Here is a 23,360-nt window from a genome sequence, read left to right on the forward strand (position 1 = left end):
TTTTTTATTATACATGTTAAAAACCTCTCAGATATTGTGTTTGTGAATCTACTCTATGATTTTTAAAACTGTGGATCAAGTTAGAGGAATGTACATTAAAGCATCCTTCTAAAGATAATCAGTATAAATGTAGTGTTGTGTATCGTGTAAAGAAAACCGCAGTATTTTTGACAGTGTTGGAACATGTGTGAACTAAGCTACTAGTGTAAACCAAATTTGGGTGATGCAAAACAAGTAAAACAAAGGTTTTTTTCCCCTGAGTTCTGTGAAAAAAAAATCCGTAGGCAAATCACTCGCGAAGGTGCAAAGGTTGTGGGTTCGAATCCCACCCGATTTGTTTTCCTGCGGATTTTTTTCACAAGACTCAGGAAAGTACTCAGTATACATAGAGTGATTAAAACACATCGAAAGGTAAAAAAACAGCGTGATATTCTTGATAACCGATGCAAAAATTCACATGGTTTTGTTCTTATTTTTGTTTGCCACTGAGACAATAAAACAACAGGCAGTTCAAACAGAAGATGAAACTAAACTGGATGCAAGGAAATGCGGTGATGAAAGCGCCCTCACGCAGTCCAAAATACAGTCAAATGGGTTCATTGATATTGTCCTCTTTGCTTGGGAGTTGGTCCGAGTGACGAAGATGCAAATCTGAAAACCACAAAAAAAAAAAAAAAAAATTGAACTTTAATTTAAAATCTGGGAAATTAGCCTTTGAGGAAGCTATTGATGGGGTCAAAGACTCAGCGCCCAATTTCATGAAGTTATTAAGCAGGTATTATAATGGTGCTCAGCGAAAGTTTTTGCTTAGCAAAATTAAGAAAAGAGCCAGTCACAAACAGTTCATTACAAGGTTTGGGGGCTGGAAATCTATTTCTGCTAAACAGGTTTTGTATGTATGTATATATATATACCACTGGTCCCAATTTCATAAAGCCTACAAGCACAAAATCCCGCTTAACACGGAATACATGTAGTATTGGTTACTAAGAAAAATCAAGTTACCAGCCCAAATTACATTAAGTTTGCAATGTTGTGGCTGGTGCCCGACTCAATTTTTGCTTAGCAAAGAAATTTGTCAAGCAGCATTTTCTGCATTTTTAACCAGCTTTATGAAATTGGGCTCATTTGGGTCAGTAAGCAGTTTCTGTTACTGCAGTTTTTGTACTTGGACAAAATATTTTGTGTCCTTAGACTAACCAAAAGTATTATCTGGTTTATTAGTTCGGTATTGGTACTTAAGTATCAGTGAGCTTTTGAGATTGAATTTAATTCATACTTTTTAAAATTGTTTTATCTACAACTACTGACCCTGTTCTTGTCTTTCAATAAAATATTTAAAGGACATGACAATTCTTGCTTAAAACCTTTTTTTTCTGTCTTAAAGACTTCACTGTTTCAACTGCAAAGTTTGAAAATGAAACCAATTCTCCAGCACATGGGGGAAAGGCCATGCCCATATAGGACCATATTATCATTTTGATATGAGTTGAGAAGTCAGTAAGCCTTTTTGAGATATAATATCTGGAGTGCACTGTTAGCGTTGGGTGTATGGATCAGGCCTTGAGTTAACTTGAGAATGCCATTTTCTTAAAGTCTATGCAGAACTTTTAATGGGGCACCATGGCTAAGACCAGGGGCAACAGAGGCGTCTGTGGCCTTTGTGAAATTCCAATCCTAATACAGACAATTTACCCAAACCCAATACATGTACATGTAGAGTCATAGTTATAGAAGGGTTTGCAGTAACAGCATGTAATGACCATCTCTAAATGAGTTGGGGTGGTTCTGAAAAGAACCGTTGGTTAACTCGACGTTTCGATTAGTATGCTCTGATCGTCTTCTGGAGAATGCTGGACTCTGATGCTGCATGCTGCTTAAGTACTAGGCGGCGGATTAGCCTGCTTGGTGTTGCCTGAAGGCGGGAAATACAGGCGGGAAGTTGAACTCGATGGTACATGTACATGGTGTTACCGCAAACCCTTCTATATAGTATTTCCACCATGCAAAGTTTAAAATCCTACTTAATGTTATAGTATTGTGTCCACATATATCTCAAAATGGCTCATACATGTAGTTCAGTTCCAATTTTTTGAACTTACCTCTTTCGTTGTACGATACTTCTACAAGGTAGAGGCCACTTGGTGGCGCTGTGTTTCTGGCTTTGACGTGATCATTATTACGTGAATCAAGAACCTCTTGCAGGTCCTCTTTTGAGGTATGGCCAAGACCAACAGAGACAAGGGCTGATACCATTCGACGAATCTAATTGTGAAAAATATCAAGAAATACCAGTTATTAATATAAACCACAAGGGAATTGACTGTTGAATGATTTCGGGGGTTGAACAAAGAATTGACTAGAGTGGGTTTCGAGCCAACGACCCCTGGATTAACGTCCCGGCGCTCTACCAACTAATCTCTGAACAAAGATATTGACAAAATTGTTTGTACTTGTTTTATGCCTCTGAAGAAGGTCCGGTTTGGATGGAAAGCTAAGGCCACCTACCCTATTCATTATTTGACAAAACAGGGACACGCAAAGAAGCTCAGTTAATAGAGCGCCGGCACGTTAATCAGGGGGTTTTCCCACTCTAGTCAATTCTTTGTTCAACCCCCGAAATACCAGTTGGCAAGAAAAACATTGATGGCTTTAGTTTTTCCGGAGGAGGTTTCAAAAGATAGGGTCTGTACTAGCTAGAGGATCTGACGTCTCACTTCAAGGCATGTGAACAATGCCAGATACTGGTTTTTTCTTTTAAAGACAGTGGACACTATTGGTAATTGTCAAAGACCAGTCTTCTCACTTGGTGTATCTCAACATATACATAAAATAACCAACCTGTGAAAATTTGAGCTCAATCGGTCGTCGAAGTTGCGAGATAATAATGAAAGAAAAAACACCCTTGTCACACGAAGTTGTGTGTGCTTTCAAAGCTTGATTTCAAGACCTCAAATTCTAAACTTGAGGTCTCGAAATCAAATTCGTGGGAAATTACTTCTTTCTCGAAAACTACGTCACTTCAGACGGAGCCGTTTCTCACAATGTTTTATACCATCAACCTCTCCCCATTACTCGTTACCAAGAAAGGTTTTTTGCTAATAATTATTTTGAGTAATAACCAATAGTGTCCACTGCCTTTAAGACAGGTTGTGAAGTTTTTATGATTTAGGAGATCAATTTATGTAGCACCTTAAAAGCGTTTATAAGGTGCTGTGGTGTACTCAGCAGCCAGAAATCACGGGGAGAACCCAGTCTCTAAACAACAGTTGTACTGGGTTACACAAAACACAGGGCCAACAGCTTTAGGGTTGGGGGGGGGGCAACTGACACGGAATAACCTTATCCCCAAAACCTTTCAAGTTGTTGTTAGTAGTTTCTCTTACCTGTCTATACAGGAAAGAACGGCTCCGAAACACAACCTCCAAGAACTTGATCTCTTCCGAATACTGCGAGCCATAATGATGGCTAAGGAAGCCCTGTGAGGGCGCTATTTCGATACTGTCAATCGTTTTGATTGGTGACTTGACGACGCTCTCTTTGGAGCTACTCCTGAACGCCGAGAAGTCATGGGTGCCAAGAAAGATTTGAGATGCTTCTCTCATTGCCTCCACGTTCAACCTTACAAAACAAACATCATGAAATTATACAATTTGAAAAAAAATAAGTCAACATCGGTGTATAAGTTTGTTATTAAATAGGATTTGAAACTTTGCATGGTGGAAAGATGATGTACATGTAGTAAGGTTTGCAGTAACACCTAAATGATTTGGGGGTGATTCTGAAAGAACCGTTGGTTTCAACTCGATGTTTTGTTATTAAAGGTAGACTAGTAACTGCTCCACTTTCTTTATAATTTTGCCAGTAAATCCAGTGTACATTTCAATCCCTGCTGTGCCACTTTTCCTTTCCCTTACATGTAAGTGATGTTGGTGCCTGACGTTTGGTCACATAATGGTCCAGGGGTGGATTTCACAAAGAGTTAAGACTAGTCTTATCTCGAGATAGGACGAGTTACTTGACCTAACTTAAGACTAGCCATACGTTTTTAATATCTCCTAGGACTAGTCCTTAGTTAGGACTAGCCCTACGTTTTTAATATCTCCTAGGACTAGTCCTAAGTTAGGACTAGCCCTAACTCTTTGTGAAATTGACCCCAGGACTCAAAATATCCCCCAGCACTTGCCATGGTGCCCTGTGCTTCTGCCATGATGCCCTATGGTTCCAATACAAGCTTACATTTCCCCATAGAAGTGCCCCCCCTACCAGAGGAAAGTTGCTGTGCCCCTTCAAGAGTAAAAATCGAGGCCCGATGGTCTGACAAGAGTTCAGTGAATACTCACTCATATTTGACAGCCCAGCATCTGTCCATCTCGGTGACCGGCAGCGATCGATGATAACAACCCGTTGCTATTCTGTACAGGTATCTTCTGCTGACGGCTAGATGCTGGGAGTGAAACTCCTCTGGTACTTGCACTGCTTTGATGATCCTATGTAAAAAAGAACAAGAGTAAAAATCGGCAATTATTGTGGGCGACAATAATAATATATAGGATTTGTAAGGTGCCAAAATCCACCCAAATAAGGTGCTCAAGGGCGGGCGCAAGAGGGAATCCTCACACAATCAACCTTATCCACAAGAGTGTCTTATCTCGTCAGTTCCCCCAAGAATACCTTGCTTGATCATAACGCCCAAAGGTTTTTAAAGGTGGTGCGCGAAAAGCAGTTGCTTTTTGTTTAGCAAATCAGCATCGTTTTTTTCCCAGCACTTCTGTACCAGGGGCTAGTGACGAGCAAAAGAGGTATCAACACAACAGGCTGCCCATAGGCTGGGCAGCAATAGACTGTGCAAAATCCTTTGCATATTGAAAACCAGAAAACATAGTTTTCTATGAATTCTACTAATACAAACTTATTGAAAATATAAATACTCTCAGCAGAAAGATTGTAAATTTTAACAGAATACAAATAATATTATAAAATTATAACTTGAGACGAGGTTTTTTTGGCCAAAAAATGAGGGAAAAATGGCATCAGGTACCATACTAACCTGACAGGCTCATTCCCAATGTGGAAATTGATACCTAACTTCAGACCGTCAAGGTTAAATACTGGAGGCTTCTTTGGCGGTCGCACCAGGTCGAAGTGCGCTGCATTGCACAAAGCGTGGACCCCGGAGTCAGTTCTGCTAGACACAAAGATCTTCGGCGGTTGATATGGGTTCAATTTTTCCAATGCATTCTACGAGGTAAAGTAGAATAAACTTAGTTAGTTATATGGCTTCTGATTGGCAAACCCGAACAAAGACAATGACAAGTAATAGGGAGACCGCCAACATACAGCTGGATAGTTTAGTAGGTAGAGCGTCGGTTGTTAATCTGTTGGTTGTTGGTTCAAGTCCTGCTCCAGTATGTTTTCATTGTTCAAACCTAAACCTAAACTTAGCAATGTTATGGGAAACCAGAATCAGGCCTTTGGTTAAGGCCATTGCCTCCGTTTTCCCCTGGTTTTTCGGGCCTTGGTGAGTTATCCTATAAAGTTTCCCATAGGTTTTCACAATGGAAGTGCCTTTTACAAAATGGTGGCCTTGCCTTGAGGAAATTCCAGCGCTGCAGACAATAAATACCAGGGATATTTTTCCGTATGGCGCCACCACTTTTTCACAAACTTTTACAAAAAGGGATATCTCATTGAGGTAAATTAGATACTATATTATTTCATATCGAATGAAAAAGTGGTGGCGCCATACGGAAACTGTTCCAATACCAGCTATTGAAAATCATTTAGGGAATGTTATATATCTTTGGTTTCGGGGGGATTAAGTACTATTGTTTTAAAATAAGTACTTAAATTATCAATGGTCTGCAAATTATGGAAATTATTTATTGTACCTCGATGACATCCTGAACACCAACTAGACCAGTTTCTGTCGTTGTCTTTTTGGATGCTCTTACAACGCCACTTTAAAAAAAGGAAAACAAGTCAATGTTAATCATGTCAAAAGAGAAATGACCCGCCATAGACGTTAGGACGGGTTACTCTTCCAAACTCGAGACAGATAGGATTAATCATAGCATTTCGTGAAATCGGCTGCTTGTGTCGCATGTCACTACAGTAAACATGGTATAAAAATAAACAGCGATGTACAGTTTGCACAATTTAAAGGACTAATATTCATGTAAGTTCATCCACGATCATCATGACGATGGTGACCGTTTTGTTGCTGACTGCAACATATTCCCAACACCTCAATGAAAATTTGTCTTTTTGAAATAAAAATGTAATATAAAAAATAGTAAATAAAAGGATGCAGCTTCAAAAATGGATGAGGGAGGGGACGATCAACTGGTATTTTTTTTTTTTTTTGCCTTATTTAGGTCGTATAATTTTTTATATGGTTGTTTAATATTATTTAAAGTGGAAGTGTCGTGGTCGAGCGGTTAAGAGCACCGAATTCAAACTCTGGTGTTTCTGATCAGCAGAGTGTGGGTTCGAATCCCCAGCCGTGACACTGTGTCCTTGAGCAAGACACTTAGCCATTGCTTCGTCCTTCGGATGGGACGTAAAGCCGTTGGTCCCATGTGTTGTGTAACGCATGTTAAAGAACCCAGTGCACTTATCGAAAAGAGAAGGGGTTCGCCCCGGTGTTCCTGGTTGTGGCTGCTTAATGCGCCGTAGCACCTTGTAAACCCTTATTAGGTGCTAAATAATTGGGTCTCAGAATTCATCACTGCAATTACCTATCTTTCTGAAAGTTTGTATGTACTCAGCGCCTTGAGTACCTTGTTTGGTAGATACGTGCGCTATATAAGACTTCGATATTATTATTATTAATATTATTTTTTTATTAAGATTAAGAAAAAAACAAAACCAAATTGGTTTAGTCTGCAGAGTAGAGCTACACAACATGGCCATCACCACCACCACCATACATAGGCACCAGTTACTTCTAGAAACTATAATGCTCCCTCATTCTCACGGGGGAGCCTTCTAGTTTCTAGAAATTAGAGCAATTAGAGTCCTACGACCTCTGGCTGGCTCTAGGATGCTGTAAACCATGGAGGAATCCAGTCTTGCACAATGTAAATAGTGCACAACCTTTTGTTTCCTTCTTATTATTTATTCTCTCCGCACCTTGCACCGTCGACCAATGGCGCCACCAACGCACCATCCCAGTTTAGCTTCCTACGTGAGCTGTTTAGGGATTAAACTACTCAAGACTCAAGACTCAAGACTCAAGACTCAAGACTCAAGAAGTAGGCACCAGTCATAATATAACACACATTCCTGTTGTCCACCACACCACGCTTGCGAGCACATGAAGTGAACGACTCCCCAGCTGAAAATGAGTAAAATAAAACACTAACCAATATTTTGTTCCGATATACTGGAAATAAATCAAGTATCGAACCATCCCTCTGTAGCTTTGCCTCGCATTGTCAGAATCTTTAAAACTGTAGTTAATCAAACACCACAGACATTTTTGTGTTGAGTTTTGAGAGCAGACGTCTTTTCCTTACTCGACACACACCACGTTGTATACCGCCCTCTTGGGTTTGCTAAATATTTTACCGAAAAGACCCAGACGTGCAAATTTGAAGTTGCCACATAACGAGGTATAAGGCACCAGACTATTTGTTGAAATCACGGGATACACCGACACGCAGCACCAAAAACACATGGGACGATGTGTGCTTAGGGACGGGGGGCGTCACGTCAGTTGAGAAGGCTGTCACGGGTGTATTACGATTGAGTAACCTTTATTGTTAAATCAAGGTCTCTTTGCATGCTCTGCTGAAGTTATGGTAGTATGTACCCTTGATGCAAAATACGGCTGCTGCGCAGCACCAGCCACGAGACGTACTTAAACTTTTATATAATTACTAAACAGTGTGTATTTAGTTAGCCTGTTTGTTTTGGTGCCGGCATTTTACTTTCGTGATCTCTTTGCTGCGGGGAGATCTCCCGGATTCCGGGGGGTGAGTGGTAAGCTTGCAGTTGCCATGATGAAGTTAAAGACTAAAAAACGGCTGACGAATGTGGCTCAAGCAATCTTCTTTTTACTCGGTGGAATAGAATATGGTATGTACAGGGAGTTTATTGTTTTGTTATGTAAGTTGTAAACGACATTGTAACGTTCGTAAATCCGGAAAACCGGGCACTCTGGGAAGTTAGTAAGTCACTAAGTGCCATACTTCTAGAAACTATAAGGCTCCCCTGTGAGCAGGGGAGCCTGAAACTATAAGACTCCCCTGTCTTATAGTTTCTAGAAGTAGTAAGTGCCACTGCCACTGCCACTGCCTCTGCCACTGCCAGTCAAAACAATGTTCAAAAGTCAAAACACAGGGAAATCAAGCAAAGCAGCAATGTTGACATCGATGAGTATGACACGCAACATTTAAAAAAATCTGAAAGTTTTACTAAGTTAGGTGGTGTTGACTGCTTTACCAAGTATTGCAAACTTTTTAAATTGAACTTTCTTTCATATTACAAGTGAAAAATCACTGAAATCGGTCCATTAATGGCCAAGTTCTTGCTTGGTCTTTTTTGTGTGTGTACCCAACCATATTATGAAGCACTCATTGTGTTTGACATTCTGATATTTCCACTCCAATTTGAAAGGATTGATCAAATGGAAAATTGGTACCAGGGTTCTTGCCATCATGCACGGTGCGTATCAGGCCGATACACAAACAAGATCTTATAAAGATAAGACCATTTCTGAAGAATTGTCCTGTTGCAGTTTGCACAGTTGGGCTTATAAAACTCAAAGACAAACACCAAGTAAAAAAAACATTGCAGGGCCCTTGTTTCAATTCAGTGTACCTTGGGTCAGAATGCCCTACAGATTAGAAAATCGGGGAGAGCCCTTGGGTGCAGTACTGGTGTGAACATTATTTACACTGAGCTTTCAGATTGAAACTATTTAGTTTTTGTGTTAAAACTACCAATTCTCAATCCAGTTCATTGTCTTTTTTTTTTTTAAATCAAAATCATTTAATCATTTTATTTCCAAACTGAAAAAAAGTGTTATCAATGTAGTGTCACTAATTTGATCTATTAATCTATCCCATGGCCACCTTTATGGTTCTGTCCGGGTCAGTTGTGTCATCAATTTATCTAAAACCCTTAAGATAAAACAGATCAATTGGTTGTTTTTCTATTGACCTTTGAAAGATGACGAGATACTCTACACGAATGGAGGTCTGTTAAAATATGTGCAAAATTGGCTGATAGGAGGGTTGGGGTGACAAAGTCATCATACATTTACATCACAATTCCCCATGTGTCAAAAGATCCCACTCCTCCCATGCATTGTTTAAAAGAGAACAGAAATTTTAACTGTGGGTCCAGGGCTAATAGAAAAAGATTTTGGGTCAAGTATTGTAAAAAGTATTTAAACAAATTCTGGTCCAATAAAAGTTTTGAGCAACAAGAGATCTTTGGTCAAGTGGGGGAGTGGAAGTCTAATGTGATGTGAGACCTCATCAAAATTGTGGAAAATATTTACTGGTCTCTAAAACTCGCATTAAAATGGTGTGAAATTTGAGAGTGAAATTTGGCACAATCATGATATCATCAAACATCAAATAAGTCTGTACATTCCCAAAAGGTTTTTTTTTGCACCAGTTATTTTAACCCGTGATTAGAAAACTTGAATCGAATTTCCCCTAATTTTTTGTAACAAAGATTTATACTAAACTTACACAGTTTAAAGATATGATATTGGAAGGCTACCCTTCTTTGGTAGTTGCTCCTGTTTATTTGTTGTTTAGTTTCACCTATTAAAACCCGAGTATTTGTTATTTCTACCCCTTAGCTGTTGTTTTGCCGACACTCAACGAGTACCTGGGTTCTCTCGATGGGGATGCTACCTTTTTCGGTATCGTCATGGCTGCATTCAGCTTCAGCGGTGTCTTAACATCCCCGCTCTACGGCCTCTTTCAAGATCGCTTCCACCGGACAAAAATTCTCATTTTATTTGCCAACTTGTTTGAAATTGCAGGTAAGTTTGGAAGGCTTTTTTAAGAAGGTAATTTGTTGAGATATGGCTAGTATTCAGCTGGAGAAATATCATTTTTTTTCTTGTATTTAAATTTAAGTTTATTTATACACCCTGTGAAATGATTGTACTACCAGGCCTGTATGTTTCAATTTTTAAAGGGCAAGGGCACCAAGTCGTGTTCTATTTGGTAAAGGGCACCCTGTGAGGAAATTGTAAATTTCTACTGGAGCATTTTAAAGGACACCAAGCCAATGACCAGGGGGCATGGAGGTAATTGCCTTCATTGGCTCCGTGAAGTATCGGGCCTGCCATTTCAAAAAAATTAATGTATACAAATCTTGATTTTTTTTTCAAAATTGACCCACCCTGCACCTACCCCAAGTTTGGAGGTTGTATCGAGTGGCAGGCTTGGTTCTTTGGGTAACCTCAAAGCTGGTGATGTCAAGGATAGTCCTTTGGTGTCTTGCATTGGTGGAAGGCCAGGTCTTCTCATCATTCATGGTTGATCAAATCGCTGCAAAATGACAACAGTAGGATTATTTATCCCCGATGCAAATTTAACATCTAGGGCCTATAATATATCATTGCGGTACCCGCTGCCAAAACATAGGATTCAAACTGCCTCTAGCTACTGGGCAATCTCGGTAGTCTAGTTGGTAAGACACTGCTCTAGAATTGTAAGGGTCATGGGTCCGAATCACACCCGAGTAACATGCCTGTGCTTTGTTCACAGGACTCGGGAAAGTACTGAGTTTACAGTGCTAACACACATCGGTGTATGGGTAAAAACAGTAGGATTATTGAATAGTTTCAAGGCAGTAAAAACAAATTGTTGTTTTTTTCTTTATTTTTGAATGTGTTCTGGTTTGTTTTTCTTGACAGGCAACTTTCTGTACTTTGTTGGAGGCACCAAATATATGCTGCTTGGAAGTAGACTAGTTTCAGGTAATTGCTTGCTACGATTAATACATCAGAAAGATACAATTATGACAATAGATAGCCTTGATCAAGGCGCTACAGCCAGCCGCGATCTGCAAAATCCCAGTTCCCATCACTGAATTCCGCCAGCGCACCCCCATACATAACACAGTGCATATAATATGTGTACAGCGTATGTACACATACGTACTGTACATGTACATGTACCATCTGTATACGGTACACTTACGGTACATGGGAACTTCCTAAGTAGCTTGTTTGAGCCACGTGTGCGATGTTGAAAGTAGAAAGACACGACCGTACTCACGACTACGCTATACTGTTCTTGCTGTACAATGTATGGTAATGTACATTTGTGTATGCACTGCATGCGTGTGCAGCGAACCGGGCCGGGGAACAGTACGTCAACAGCCTTGATCAAGGCTAGACAATAGACGGATTGCAATAGACATCATTGGCCGCCACCTTTGATGAATTGTGCACAGGTGAAGAGCTAATCATTGGCAGCGTACACTCGTGCACTTTTCATCACTTTTTCATCAAAGATGGCGGTCATGACCCGTATTGCAATCCATCTATACATGTTCAAAATCTTGGCTACTAAAACTTTCTGGGGGCAAGTGAAAAAAGTTCAGCTCAAGACCAGATGAATATTTCTTGATCATCGGAGGATGGAATGAAAAACCTACGATTGTAGAGATTAATATACAACAAATACTTCAGTTAATAAATCTCTTCTTTTTAGGAGTGGGTGCTGGTGTCGGCTCCTCAATTTTTGCACAAATTTCGAGAACATCGACTGAAAAGGGGCGGGCATCAGCCCTTTCTACAGCCTCGGGGGCGAGGCAGATTGGTCTCCTCCTTGGCCCCGCCCTTAATTTTCCCCTCAACAGCTTGGACTTCAACATTGGGCCATTTCATGTCAACAAATTCTCCGGACCAGGGGTGAGTCATGGGGACCGCTGTTTTTGGTTTTGTTTTGAATCTTTTAAAAAGCGTTTTATTACACAACCAAACAGCGGAGATGCCAATAATGGGATGGTGAATAGGGAACAAGAAGAAATGGTTAGACACTCTTTGAGAAAGGGCAGGCACCCTATGAGGAAATTGTAAACTTCTACTGGAGCTTTTTAAGGGCACCAAGCAACACTGGCACCAAGGCAATGACCAGGGGCATGTAGGCAATCGCCTCTGTTGCCTCCGTGAAGTATCAGGCCTGGTTAGATTTTAGATGTGGAAGGGAAAACCCCAACAGGGGGGAAACAAACACAATAGACCAATCCATTGCGTATTGACCAATCACAACGCAACGAAGGTCCGACAAATAAGGTCCGACATGCATGCGCGTATGCTTGGCGCGTGCGGCACAGTTGTGCAGAAAGGCATTGGAGAGGCTCACGTGTTCTTGCTCAAACGTGCGTCGTGGGCGGAGCCAAATGGATTGGTCTATTGGGTATGGATTGAAAACCCAAACAACACGCAAGGCTCCAGTCTGAGGTGGGATTCACAGAGCAACCGACCTTTGCATCTTGCAGTCGGGAAGCCGAGAAAGATAATGGAATGTTATTGGCCCAATGACTAGGGGTTGATTTCACAAAGAGTTAGGACTAGCCTTAACTTACATTATGTAGGACTAGTCCTGGGACTAACTCGAGATAAGACTAGTCTTAGCTCTTCGTGAAATCTACCCCTGGGCACAAATGTAAAGCGGATTGATACGATATTGTATAAAGAAAATGCGCTATATAAAATCTAGATATTAGAACTATTTATTATTATTAATAACTCACCAACAAATCTTGACTGTCTCCACAGATTCTTATGTGTATCTTGTATGTAGTTCTCGAGTTTGTGGTGTTATTCCTTTTCTATGACATACCACCTCTCGACAAGCAAGATATCATTCTTGCCGCGGAGGAGAATTCCGCACTTTCTCCCCCGAGCGGAAACGTCACAATCGTTGACGGTAAGGATAGCCTTGAAAAAAGTCTGTATTCAATCAATGCGGATGGCATGAGTGACCTGCTAGATAATGCTAACAGCTCGGCTACTAACGGCTTGCCGCGGTTGAACAGCGGACGTGCGGAAGTCTACCAGCGGGACACATGCAACAATGACAGCAGCGAGGACAGCTACGGGGAAAGAAACGTCGACAAGATTCAGAAGATTTCACTGCTTGATGGTACATGAGAAAGCGTTATTAATAAAACTGTTAAGGCTGAGTCACACTGCAGGGATAACGATAATGATCACGACGCAAAGAGAACGCATTCTATTGGTTGAATGACGAGTGCGAATCCTTCGTGGAGCAATTCAACCAATAGAATGCGTTCCCTTTGCGTCGTGATAGTTATCGTTATCGTTATCGCTGCAGTGTGACTCGGCCTTTAGAAACCGGGATGCTTAAAGGACTGCTTAAATTTCTTTAGCATGGAGCATAAGCTCATAAAACTTTCTTTTTATTACTTTCCATTAATGCGACACAGCTTAATAATGATATTGGGCCACAAGGCTTCTTGAAAAAGGTGCAACAAGGAAGGTAAAAAAGGCTGGATTTTTTTTTTTTATATTAGCAGAAGTGTGCAACTTGCCAAAATGCAAATGCAAAGCAGAAAATGTTGCTTAAAAAGTTTCAGCTTAGCAGAAATGATCAGGATACCAGTTACAGATTGTTCATGTGACCTGGTACTTTAGCTCTTAATCTTATTCTTTTGGACTTAATTCTGTTGTGCTTAGCTACTTTTTATGTTTAAGCAGCTCTATTACATTATACCAAGGTAGTTATAACTTGGGACCATTCACTTTGTTTTTCAATTCTTCTTTCAAACTAAGGTCTTGCTTGCATGGTATGCCGGGAATTATACCTTCAGTTGATTCTTTCCTCATTTTTTTCCATAAACATCTTGTTAAAGGTATGGGTCATAAATTGGAAAATTCTCCAAAACAATTATAGAAAGCTTACTTTGTGAAAAGCAATGGAGCTGTGGATAGTATAAACCATTTCGAGAAAGGATTCCCTTTGAAGCAATAGGGTTTCCATACTGGGTGCGTTCGATTAGCTTCCCTGGCTGTGTGGACCCGCAGTGCTCACTCGGGTGAGCCCCTGACAAGAGCTAATCGAACGATCACTCACCCTCTCGTGGTGACGTCATGCACCACAGGCTAGCCCCAAGTGACCCGTTCCACAAGCAGGGCACTTGGAGCTGACCCGGGTGAGCCCCTGGAATGCTATTTGAACATACCGGGGGCAAATCGGTCGGGGTCGGCCTGGGAAGCTAATTGAATTTTTGTCACCCAAAGAACATTTGAATCTGAGAAACGATTCATGCATGAACTATTTCTCAAGACAACGTGGTGTGTCGTCAAGATAAAAAAAAAAAATTAAGCTTACCTGGTTTAAACAAAATGTGGTTAGATTGTACAATCTGGCATCTACTTTTCATCTGTCGATATTTTTTATTAACAACGGAATATGTTTCTGGATTTTTCTCGCTACCTTTAATTGACAGTTTTTCTTAAAGAGGAGGTGCTAGTTTTGTTGACGGCGCAGTTTGTCTTCATGTTCAATCAGACATGTTTAGAGGTAAAGTAGACCTACTACATTATTTATTCATTTATTCAAGCAAACTTGTATCCCTTATTCTGATTGGTCGATGGATCCAAGCAAAAAGAGTTTGATATTAATACCGCATTTACATTTGATTGGTGGAACACTTATCAAAATGTAATATAGGAGTCCTATATTTCTGCCAGAAACACAGAAGAAAATCCCTTCTCTTAGTGATAAGTGTTTACTTGAATCTTTTGCGTGCATTACACAAAATATGAGACATGTAATATAGGAGTCCTATATTTCTACCAGAAACACAGAAGAAAACCCCTTCTCTTAGTGATAAGTGTTTACTTGAATCTTTTACGTGCATTACACAAAATATGAGACATGTAATATAGGAGTCCTATATTTCTACCACAAACACAGAAGAAAACCCCTTCTCTTGGTGATAAGTGTAACTTGAATCTTTTACGTGCATTACACAAAACATGAGACGTGTAATATAGGAGTCCTATATTTCTGCCAGAAACACAGAAGAAAACCCCACTCGGCTGATCAGAAACACCAAAGCTTTGTTCTGAGTTAACCAGTGCCCTTAACTACTCAGTTATGACACACCACAATGTTTATATTTTCTAGGTTTTATAGTGAACTGCTATCCTAATAGGTATTTAAAACCTTTTTTTTTGTAACTTCGCAGACTGCAGTCACAGTTATGACAAAAAACCTTCTGGATTTTGGAGGAATTGAAAACAGCATCTTGTTTGCTGTAGCTGGGTTTGAGGTAAGAAATCAAAGTATAAATTTTAATTCTCATTCGACTTATCATAACTGTTTCGACTTATCTGTTTTGATCCCTTAAATGATAAGTCATGATTTGTTTCTTTTTCTAAATTTCAGCTTCTTGCTAGCTTCATCGTCATCAAATGCATCAGTAAATTTATCTCCGACCGGACGATGTTATTTGCTTCAGTGACACTTGAGTTAGTACCTTACATTATGCTGATGATTTTCTATCCACATGCAACACCAGGTAAAATATTGTTTGATGATTACTTGAAAATTACGAGGCCCTTTCACACTAGACCAATTTCTCAGGAATTTCCCAGGAACTTCCGAAGAAACTCCACTCATTTCAGTGTTTCTGACACCTCCTTATTCCTTTGTGTAAGGCTACAGACGTTATTCCAAGAATGAACTTAAGTGTTCACTTTCTGTATAATCTTCCTCCAGTGCCGAAAATAAAGTAACATTTTAGAGAAGCACAATTATTTTTACGGGGGGGGGGGGGGCACCTCTGTTTGCATTTCTTTTGCATGTATACCATAGGTCCTTTTGTTTGGTAAGCAGTTCGCAACAGCTAGTTCTATTTTCTCAAATAGAATTTAAAAAACTTGAATTCTACCTGATTTTTCCTTGCAGGGAGGTCCCAGAATCTGTGGTGGTTTTCGATACTTTTCATCATCCAGGTTTCTGGGCTCGGGTTTCTGGTAATCTCCATCGTATCACTCTTCTCAAAGGTCACTCCTCCAGAAATGCAAGGTAAGGTCAAAGGTTGTGACCCATGTCAAAGTTCAATCTACAAGGAAAAAATAAGCAGATTTTTAGTGGTGACTTGTCAGTAAATCTGGTAAAGGAAATACACAGACTGAAACAGGTAAATTTTTGATTGGCTGCGCTAATTTTTGTTAGTCACCAGTAGAGGGCTTAACCTAAACCATTAGGGAGGCTGACTCTGAGGGACTGGGCAAGTCTAGAATCATGGATCAGTTTGAGCCAGATGTTTGTGTGATACTATCTCTTCTAAAGTATTTATATTGTAGACAGTAATTCGTCTTGCGATATTGGCAGCTACGTTAACAAAATGAACATCGCCAATCAAGAACAGCTGGAAGTGTCAATAGTAATCGGAATATAATTTGTGAAAACAAAAAATGATTTGCCAAATTTTTAAGATTTTTGACAAACAAGTCACTTCTTGGGACCAGTAAGAATGGAACAATGATTTGATGAGGTTATAGGTTGTCAGGCCTGATAATTCACGGATGCAACAAAGGCGATTGCCTCCGTGTCCCCTGGTCATTGCCTTGGTGCCCTTGAAATGCTCAAGTACAAATTTGCAATTTCCACATAAGGTGCCCTTTACCAAAAAGAAATATGCCTTGGTGCCCTTGCCCTTTCAAAAACGAAGCATACAGCCCTGGGTTGTACCATGTGTACCAAGTGTAAATCTCTTTGGAGTAGTGTTGGTTGTGAAAAGAACCTTGGGTTGACAACTCAGTATGCTCTAATCGTCTTCTGGGGAATACTGATCGAAAAGTTGAGTTGTTCTCTTCAGAACCAACACTACTCAAAAGGAGATTTACACATGGTGCTACCGCAAACCCTACCTAGTAATATTCCCACCATACAAAGTTTAAAATCCTACAAATCTTGATAGTGATGGGGTTTGACTTGTACTTCACAGGTTTTGCCCAAGGTGTTCGCCGAGCCGTTGGTGGAATCGGGACCATCATGGGTCCTTTATGGGCGGGCGGCATGCAGAATATACCATTTGAGACTTTAGCAATCATGATGGCCCTTTTCCTCCTAGTTTGGGTAAGTTAAATATCAACCGTTTCGTTGTTGCCCAGCGGTTAAGAGCGCTGGACTCAAGCTCTGGTGTTTCTAATCAGCAGAGTGTGGGTTCGAGCCCCGGCCATGGCACTACAGTGTCCTTGAACGAGATATGTTACCATAACTGCTTTGTCCTTCAGACAAAAAATTAATAACCATAGGTCCTATGTGCTTGGATTAGTAATGCTTGTAAAAGAACCCAGAACACTCAGCACGGAAGAGTAGTGGTTAACCCTGGGCCAAATTTCAAAGAGCTGCTTCAGCACAAAATTCTGTTAAAGCAAAAATAATCCATGCTTAGTCAAATCAGAACACGGGCTAAGACTCCACTCAATTGTTATGCCAAGTAAACAATAGCTGAATACAAGTCACAAGCAATGTATTACGGCATGAAATTTAGGTCAGTAACATGTGTAAAATAAGCAAGCTATTTTCGTGCTTAACCAATTTTTTCGCCTAAGAAGCTCCATGAAATTGAACCCTGGCGTTTCTGGTTCACACAGCAAGCACCCTTGTTTACAGGTTTCCTCAGGCTTGCGAGCTACACTGATCAAGTTCACTTAGGAGGCATCCTAGGTTTCATTACCTGAGTTATACAATAACATATTTCACAGTATTAACCAAACAAATCATTAGTCATACATCAATGTTGCATCAAACTAAAATGAACATTACCTTCTTCAGATGATGTCGCTGATGTCGTGGAAACTTCTTAGGCCACACTCAGAAGTCGCAGCCGAGACAAGTCAAGCAAGCTGCAAAGAAGATTCGAAAGAAGAGACCAAACCATTGCTCAATGGTGATGTCAAAGACTATGGAGTCGCCTGATCGAAGGTGGGGTGCAAGACTTGCTGTGCGGGTACGTTCTGCTGAAAAAAAGATAAGCCAGTTGTTCTGAGAAATTTGTGAAATGAAAAATGAGGGGTAGTCAGTTTGTCCTAACCTCCGAGGAGTAACATGGCTGGAAAACTTCCATCAATAACTGATTTAATTTACATTAACCACGCTGTCACCATCTTGGTCATGTTCCATGTGTCTAATAACAATAAGGAATGCTAACATTCATTGTGCAAACAAGGCACCAGACTATTATTTCGTCCAGCCTCAGTTTGGTTACAATGAGTTGGAATGGACTAAAATCAAGATGGCCACACTGTTACAAAGGTCAACATAATTTTGTGTTTGGGGAACAAATAAAACTACATTTCAACACCATTTTAACTTGAGGTTAGAGAATTGTAATTTGTTCCCACTTTCTTGAGGACTCACTGTACTTAATTGGAAAAGATTGCGTCACAAAACTGAATTTTACCTCAAAGCCTCTCTGTAAATACTTTGTCTTCTGTGTTTTGGATCCAACATTTTGTTTCTTCATCTGGACAAATCTACTGAAAACCAAATCGCCTAAAATGATTTTGGTTAAATTGTCAATTCACCTTGTGTCCATTTCAAGGAGTGGCTGCTTCGTCTCACAAAATTATTCTTACTGCACCAGATTTGATGATTTGGAGCCAGCGAGCCAGTTTCACTTAAAAGCTTAGATTGATCGGAGCACAAAGCTGCCACATTTGCATCTTGCAATCCGGGAAATCGTGTGTTAAGTAAGGGAGAATGGACGAGAAAGTGTAGATTCGTGGAAAGAATATACGAGCTGAAGGCGGGTACATTGTAGTGAGCAAAACATTATTTTAGCATGTAAAAATGCATTTACATTTATTTATGTGACATGGTTTTACTCATTTCTCAAAAACTTCAGCACCTCGGCAAGAAACTTGTTAAGATCCGTGGATTAGTTTTGTGCCCTACAAAAAGTTCCCAGACCTTTTCAGATAAAATCTTTGTGAAATCGAGCCCATCCGTGACATTTATGGACAGACATGGTGCATTAAAAATATTGTTCTTATTTTCTATTATTATAAATTATAAATAAATAGACCTTATGCATTGACGTCATCCAGCTGCCACCTTAGAGGTAAACCGATGCTGAAACAATAGAAACACGCAGATTTAAATGCGCAATGCACAGGATTGACCAATGAAAAACCTCCTTTTGATCTCTGGTTGAGGGCCCTGTACTAAAATGACATCAAATGCATAAGGTTTATTGTGTGAAATAAGTTTTAAATTTGTTAAATAAATATTTTTTTTAAATATGCATGATATTTTTTGTAATTGCTTAGTGTACAAATCATTCCAGTCCTATGTCGGACTCTACCAGGCAAAGAAAAATTGAAGTTTGTAAAGTTGTCAAGTTAAATACTGCTTTATTTTGTATCGGATTGTATCCATTACCAATACAGTAATCTTTCTTCAAATGTTGGAACTGATTATAGTAACAATAATAAAGAAGTACACATTTTTATGTAACGTCAATTTCTTAGACCTGTTGATTTCTTAGACCTGATGAGTGACAATATTACGTAGATTTTGGTGATTAAGTCATCGGGTGTGGGTTCGTATCTCAGCCATGACACATGTTCAAGCTGCCTGCTACAATTGCTGCTCTTCACCCCAGGGTATAAATGGGTACCTGCGAGGGTAGAGGTTGATAGTGTCAGGCCTGGAATTTCATCTTTGAGAGGGCAAGGCCATTTTCATTTTGCAAAGGGCACTTCCTAAGTTAGGACTAGTCCTAACTCTTTGTGAAATCGACCCCTGGGCACTTATGTAAAGCGCATTGATATACGTTGTAAAATGTGCTATATATTTTTAAAGCCTTTGGGAAAGAATCTACAAGGGTCAAAATGTGGGTTCATTAACTACTTTTTGGCAATTAAAGCATAAATTGGTAACTTTGTTGAAATGGCAGTCGGGCAACAACATTTGTTTTAATGTTCTCTATTTGATGGTACAAACTATAAAATATAAATAACTATAAACTACCAAAACTTAAACAATGTTAAACTAAGTATTTAAAGGTAGGGTCATAGATTGGTTAACACTCCACAAATTAAAGACCATAAAAACTGCAGCTGTTGATAGCATAAATAATTTTGAGAAAAGATTCCCTTCAAAGATATTTGGTTTTGATAATTTTTCACCCCACCCCCCAAATTTTTTTAAAATCTGGTAATCGTTTCTAAGATTTCTGAGGGATGGCGTCTGTTCGCGAAAGGCTACTGTACCGCTGTCACTTCGCTAAATGTGAATGCATTCGTGTAAAAATGCTGTGACAATTTGTTGCTGTTTTTCTCAGCAAGTAGACACTGTATTCAGCTGAGACTTTCACATGCGACTTTTATTGAATCTTTCCTTATAATTTTGTCTAGTAACAAGAATTACGCTGACAAAAAAGCAATCTATGACCCTACGTTTAAAATGAAAATCGAAACAACAAATGAAGAATATTAATTTTGGTTTTTTTTACCCATACACCGATGTGTGTTAGCACTGTATACTCAGTACTTTCCCGAGTCCTGTGAAAAAATATCACAGGCATGTTACTCGGGTGGGATTCGAACCCACGACCCTTGCAATTCTAGAGCAGTGTCTTACCAACTAGACTACCGAGGTTGCCCGGCAGCTAGAGGCAGTTCGAATCCTATGTTTTGGCAGCGGGTACCGCAACGATATAATAGATGTTAAATTTGCATCGGGGATAAAGAATATTTTTTCACAGGACTCGGGAAAGTACTGAGTATACAGTGCTAACACACATCGGTGTATGGGTAAAAAAAAAAACCAAAATTAATATTCTTTATCCCCGATGCAAATTTAACATCTATTATATCGTTGCGGTACCCGCTGCCAAAACATAGGATTCGAACTGCCTCTAGCTGCCGGGCAACCTCGGTAGTCTAGTTGGTAAGACACTGCTCTAGAATTGCAAGGGTCGTGGGTTCGAATCCCACCCGAGTAACATGCCTGTGATATTTTTTCACAGGACTCGGGAAAGTACTGAGTATACAGTGCTAACACACATCAGTGTATGGGTAAAAAAACCAAAATTAATATTCTTTATCCCCGATGCAAATTTAACATCTATTATATCGTTGCGGTACCCGCTGCCAAAACATAGGATTCGAACTGCCTCTAGCTGCCGGGCAACCTCGGTAGTCTAGTTGGTAAGACACTGCTCTAGAATTGCAAGGGTCGTGGGTTCGAATCCCACCCGAGTAACATGCCTGTGATATTTTTTCACAGGACTCGGGAAAGTACTGAGTATACAGTGCTAACACACATCGGTGTATGGGTAAAAAAACCAAAATTAATATTCTTTATCCCCGATGCAAATTTAACATCTATTATATCGTTGCGGTACCCGCTGCCAAAACATAGGATTCGAACTGCCTCTAGCTGCCGGGCAACCTCGGTAGTCTAGTTGGTAAGACACTGCTCTAGAATTGCAAGGGTCGTGGGTTCGAATCCCACCCGAGTAACATGCCTGTGATATTTTTTCACAGGACTCGGGAAAGTACTGAGTATACAGTGCTAACACACATCGGTGTATGGGTAAAAAAACCAAAATTAATATTCTTTATCCCCGATGCAAATTTAACATCTATTATATCGTTGCGGTACCCGCTGCCAAAACATAGGATTCGAACTGCCTCTAGCTGCCGGGCAACCTCGGTAGTCTAGTTGGTAAGACACTGCTCTAGAATTGCAAGGGTCGTGGGTTCGAATCCCACCCGAGTAACATGCCTGTGATATTTTTTCACAGGACTCGGGAAAGTACTGAGTATACAGTGCTAACACACATCGGTGTATGGGTAAAAAAACCAAAATTAATATTCTTTATCCCCGATGCAAATTTAACATCTATTATATCGTTGCGGTACCCGCTGCCAAAACATAGGATTCGAACTGCCTCTAGCTGCCGGGCAACCTCGGTAGTCTAGTTGGTAAGACACTGCTCTAGAATTGCAAGGGTCGTGGGTTCGAATCCCACCCGAGTAACATGCCTGTGATATTTTTTCACAGGACTCGGGAAAGTACTGAGTATACAGTGCTAACACACATCGGTGTATGGGTAAAAAAAACCAAAATTAATATTCTTTATCCCCGATGCAAATTTAACATCTATTATATCGTTGCGGTACCCGCTGCCAAAACATAGGATTCGAACTGCCTCTAGCTGCCGGGCAACCTCGGTAGTCTAGTTGGTAAGACACTGCTCTAGAATTGCAAGGGTCGTGGGTTCGAATCCCACCCGAGTAACATGCCTGTGATATTTTTTCACAGGACTCGGGAAAGTACTGAGTATACAGTGCTAACACACATCGGTGTATGGGTAAAAAAACCAAAATTAATATTCTTTATCCCCGATGCAAATTTAACATCTATTATATCGTTGCGGTACCCGCTGCCAAAACATAGGATTCGAACTGCCTCTAGCTGCCGGGCAACCTCGGTAGTCTAGTTGGTAAGACACTGCTCTAGAATTGCAAGGGTCGTGGGTTCGAATCCCACCCGAGTAACATGCCTGTGATATTTTTTCACAGGACTCGGGAAAGTACTGAGTATACAGTGCTAACACACATCGGTGTATGGGTAAAAAAAACCAAAATTAATATTCTTTATCCCCGATGCAAATTTAACATCTATTATATCGTTGCGGTACCCGCTGCCAAAACATAGGATTCGAACTGCCTCTAGCTGCCGGGCAACCTCGGTAGTCTAGTTGGTAAGACACTGCTCTAGAATTGCAAGGGTCGTGGGTTCGAATCCCACCCGAGTAACATGCCTGTGATATTTTTTCACAGGACTCGGGAAAGTACTGAGTATACAGTGCTAACACACATCGGTGTATGGGTAAAAAAAAAACCAAAATTAATATTCTTTATCCCCGATGCAAATTTAACATCTATTATATCGTTGCGGTACCCGCTGCCAAAACATAGGATTCGAACTGCCTCTAGCTGCCGGGCAACCTCGGTAGTCTAGTTGGTAAGACACTGCTCTAGAATTGCAAGGGTCGTGGGTTCGAATCCCACCCGAGTAACATGCCTGTGATATTTTTTCACAGGACTCGGGAAAGTACTGAGTATACAGTGCTAACACACATCGGTGTATGGGTAAAAAAAACCAAAATTAATATTCTTTATCCCCGATGCAAATTTAACATCTATTATAACAAATGAAGACTGAATAATTATCGTTAACAACTAACAAAGATTGATAATATCAATTGTACATTGCTCCCATCTCAAGAAATGCAACGGTATACAGGGGTCAGTTATAACCTGAGTGCACCTTTACGAGGTGAAAGTCTGACATGAACAGGTCAGAAATTCAAACTTGTTT

At 40.2% G+C, this 23,360-nt stretch overlaps 2 protein-coding genes across 3 annotated transcripts; one reads left to right on the top strand and one right to left on the bottom strand.

The window, feature by feature from the left end:
* Positions 1 to 6: 6 nt before the first annotated feature.
* Positions 7 to 7,530, bottom strand: LOC139950493 (tRNA pseudouridine synthase-like 1). The gene is made up of 7 exons (XM_071949200.1): positions 7,368 to 7,530; positions 5,892 to 5,961; positions 5,051 to 5,241; positions 4,344 to 4,490; positions 3,387 to 3,621; positions 2,103 to 2,265; positions 7 to 651 (listed from the first exon to the last, which is right to left on the bottom strand). Exons 1-7 carry the CDS (start codon positions 7,412 to 7,414, stop codon positions 587 to 589), a joined length of 918 nt encoding a protein of 305 aa, XP_071805301.1. The 5' UTR covers positions 7,415 to 7,530; the 3' UTR covers positions 7 to 586.
* Positions 7,531 to 7,704: 174 nt separating this feature from the next.
* Positions 7,705 to 19,476, top strand: LOC139950492 (major facilitator superfamily domain-containing protein 8-like). 2 transcript variants are annotated; one of them, XM_071949198.1, is made up of 11 exons: positions 7,705 to 8,082; positions 9,821 to 10,006; positions 10,889 to 10,951; positions 11,691 to 11,890; positions 12,761 to 13,127; positions 14,455 to 14,528; positions 15,199 to 15,282; positions 15,399 to 15,531; positions 15,921 to 16,040; positions 16,966 to 17,096; positions 17,799 to 19,476. In XM_071949198.1, the coding sequence occupies exons 1-11, from the start codon at positions 8,004 to 8,006 to the stop codon at positions 17,940 to 17,942; spliced, it is 1,581 nt and encodes a 526-aa protein (XP_071805299.1). In that variant the 5' UTR covers positions 7,705 to 8,003; the 3' UTR covers positions 17,943 to 19,476. The 2 variants fall into 2 exon arrangements, with proteins under 2 accessions (XP_071805299.1, XP_071805300.1); XM_071949199.1 differs by having other exon boundaries at positions 12,761 to 12,911.
* The last annotated feature ends 3,884 nt before the right edge of the window (positions 19,477 to 23,360 follow it).

This window comes from Asterias amurensis, chromosome 18, assembly GCF_032118995.1.
Source record: "Asterias amurensis chromosome 18, ASM3211899v1".
Classification (NCBI taxonomy): Eukaryota; Metazoa; Echinodermata; class Asteroidea; order Forcipulatida; family Asteriidae; genus Asterias; species Asterias amurensis.

Coding starts and splice junctions, on each gene's coding strand:
- LOC139950493 (XM_071949200.1), bottom strand. CDS start 7,414: ATGGTTCGATACTTGATTTATTTCCAGTATATCGGAACAAAATATTG. Junction 5,242..5,891: donor GTGTTCAGGATGTCATCGAG/GTACAATAAATA, acceptor TTTACCTCGTAG/AATGCATTGGAAAAATTGAA. Junction 3,622..4,343: donor TGCTGGGCTGTCAAATATGA/GTGAGTATTCAC, acceptor TTGTTTTGTAAG/GTTGAACGTGGAGGCAATGA.
- LOC139950492 (XM_071949198.1), top strand. CDS start 8,004: ATGATGAAGTTAAAGACTAAAAAACGGCTGACGAATGTGGCTCAAGCA. Junction 10,952..11,690: donor TGGAAGTAGACTAGTTTCAG/GTAATTGCTTGC, acceptor TCTTCTTTTTAG/GAGTGGGTGCTGGTGTCGGC. Junction 17,097..17,798: donor CCCTTTTCCTCCTAGTTTGG/GTAAGTTAAATA, acceptor TACCTTCTTCAG/ATGATGTCGCTGATGTCGTG.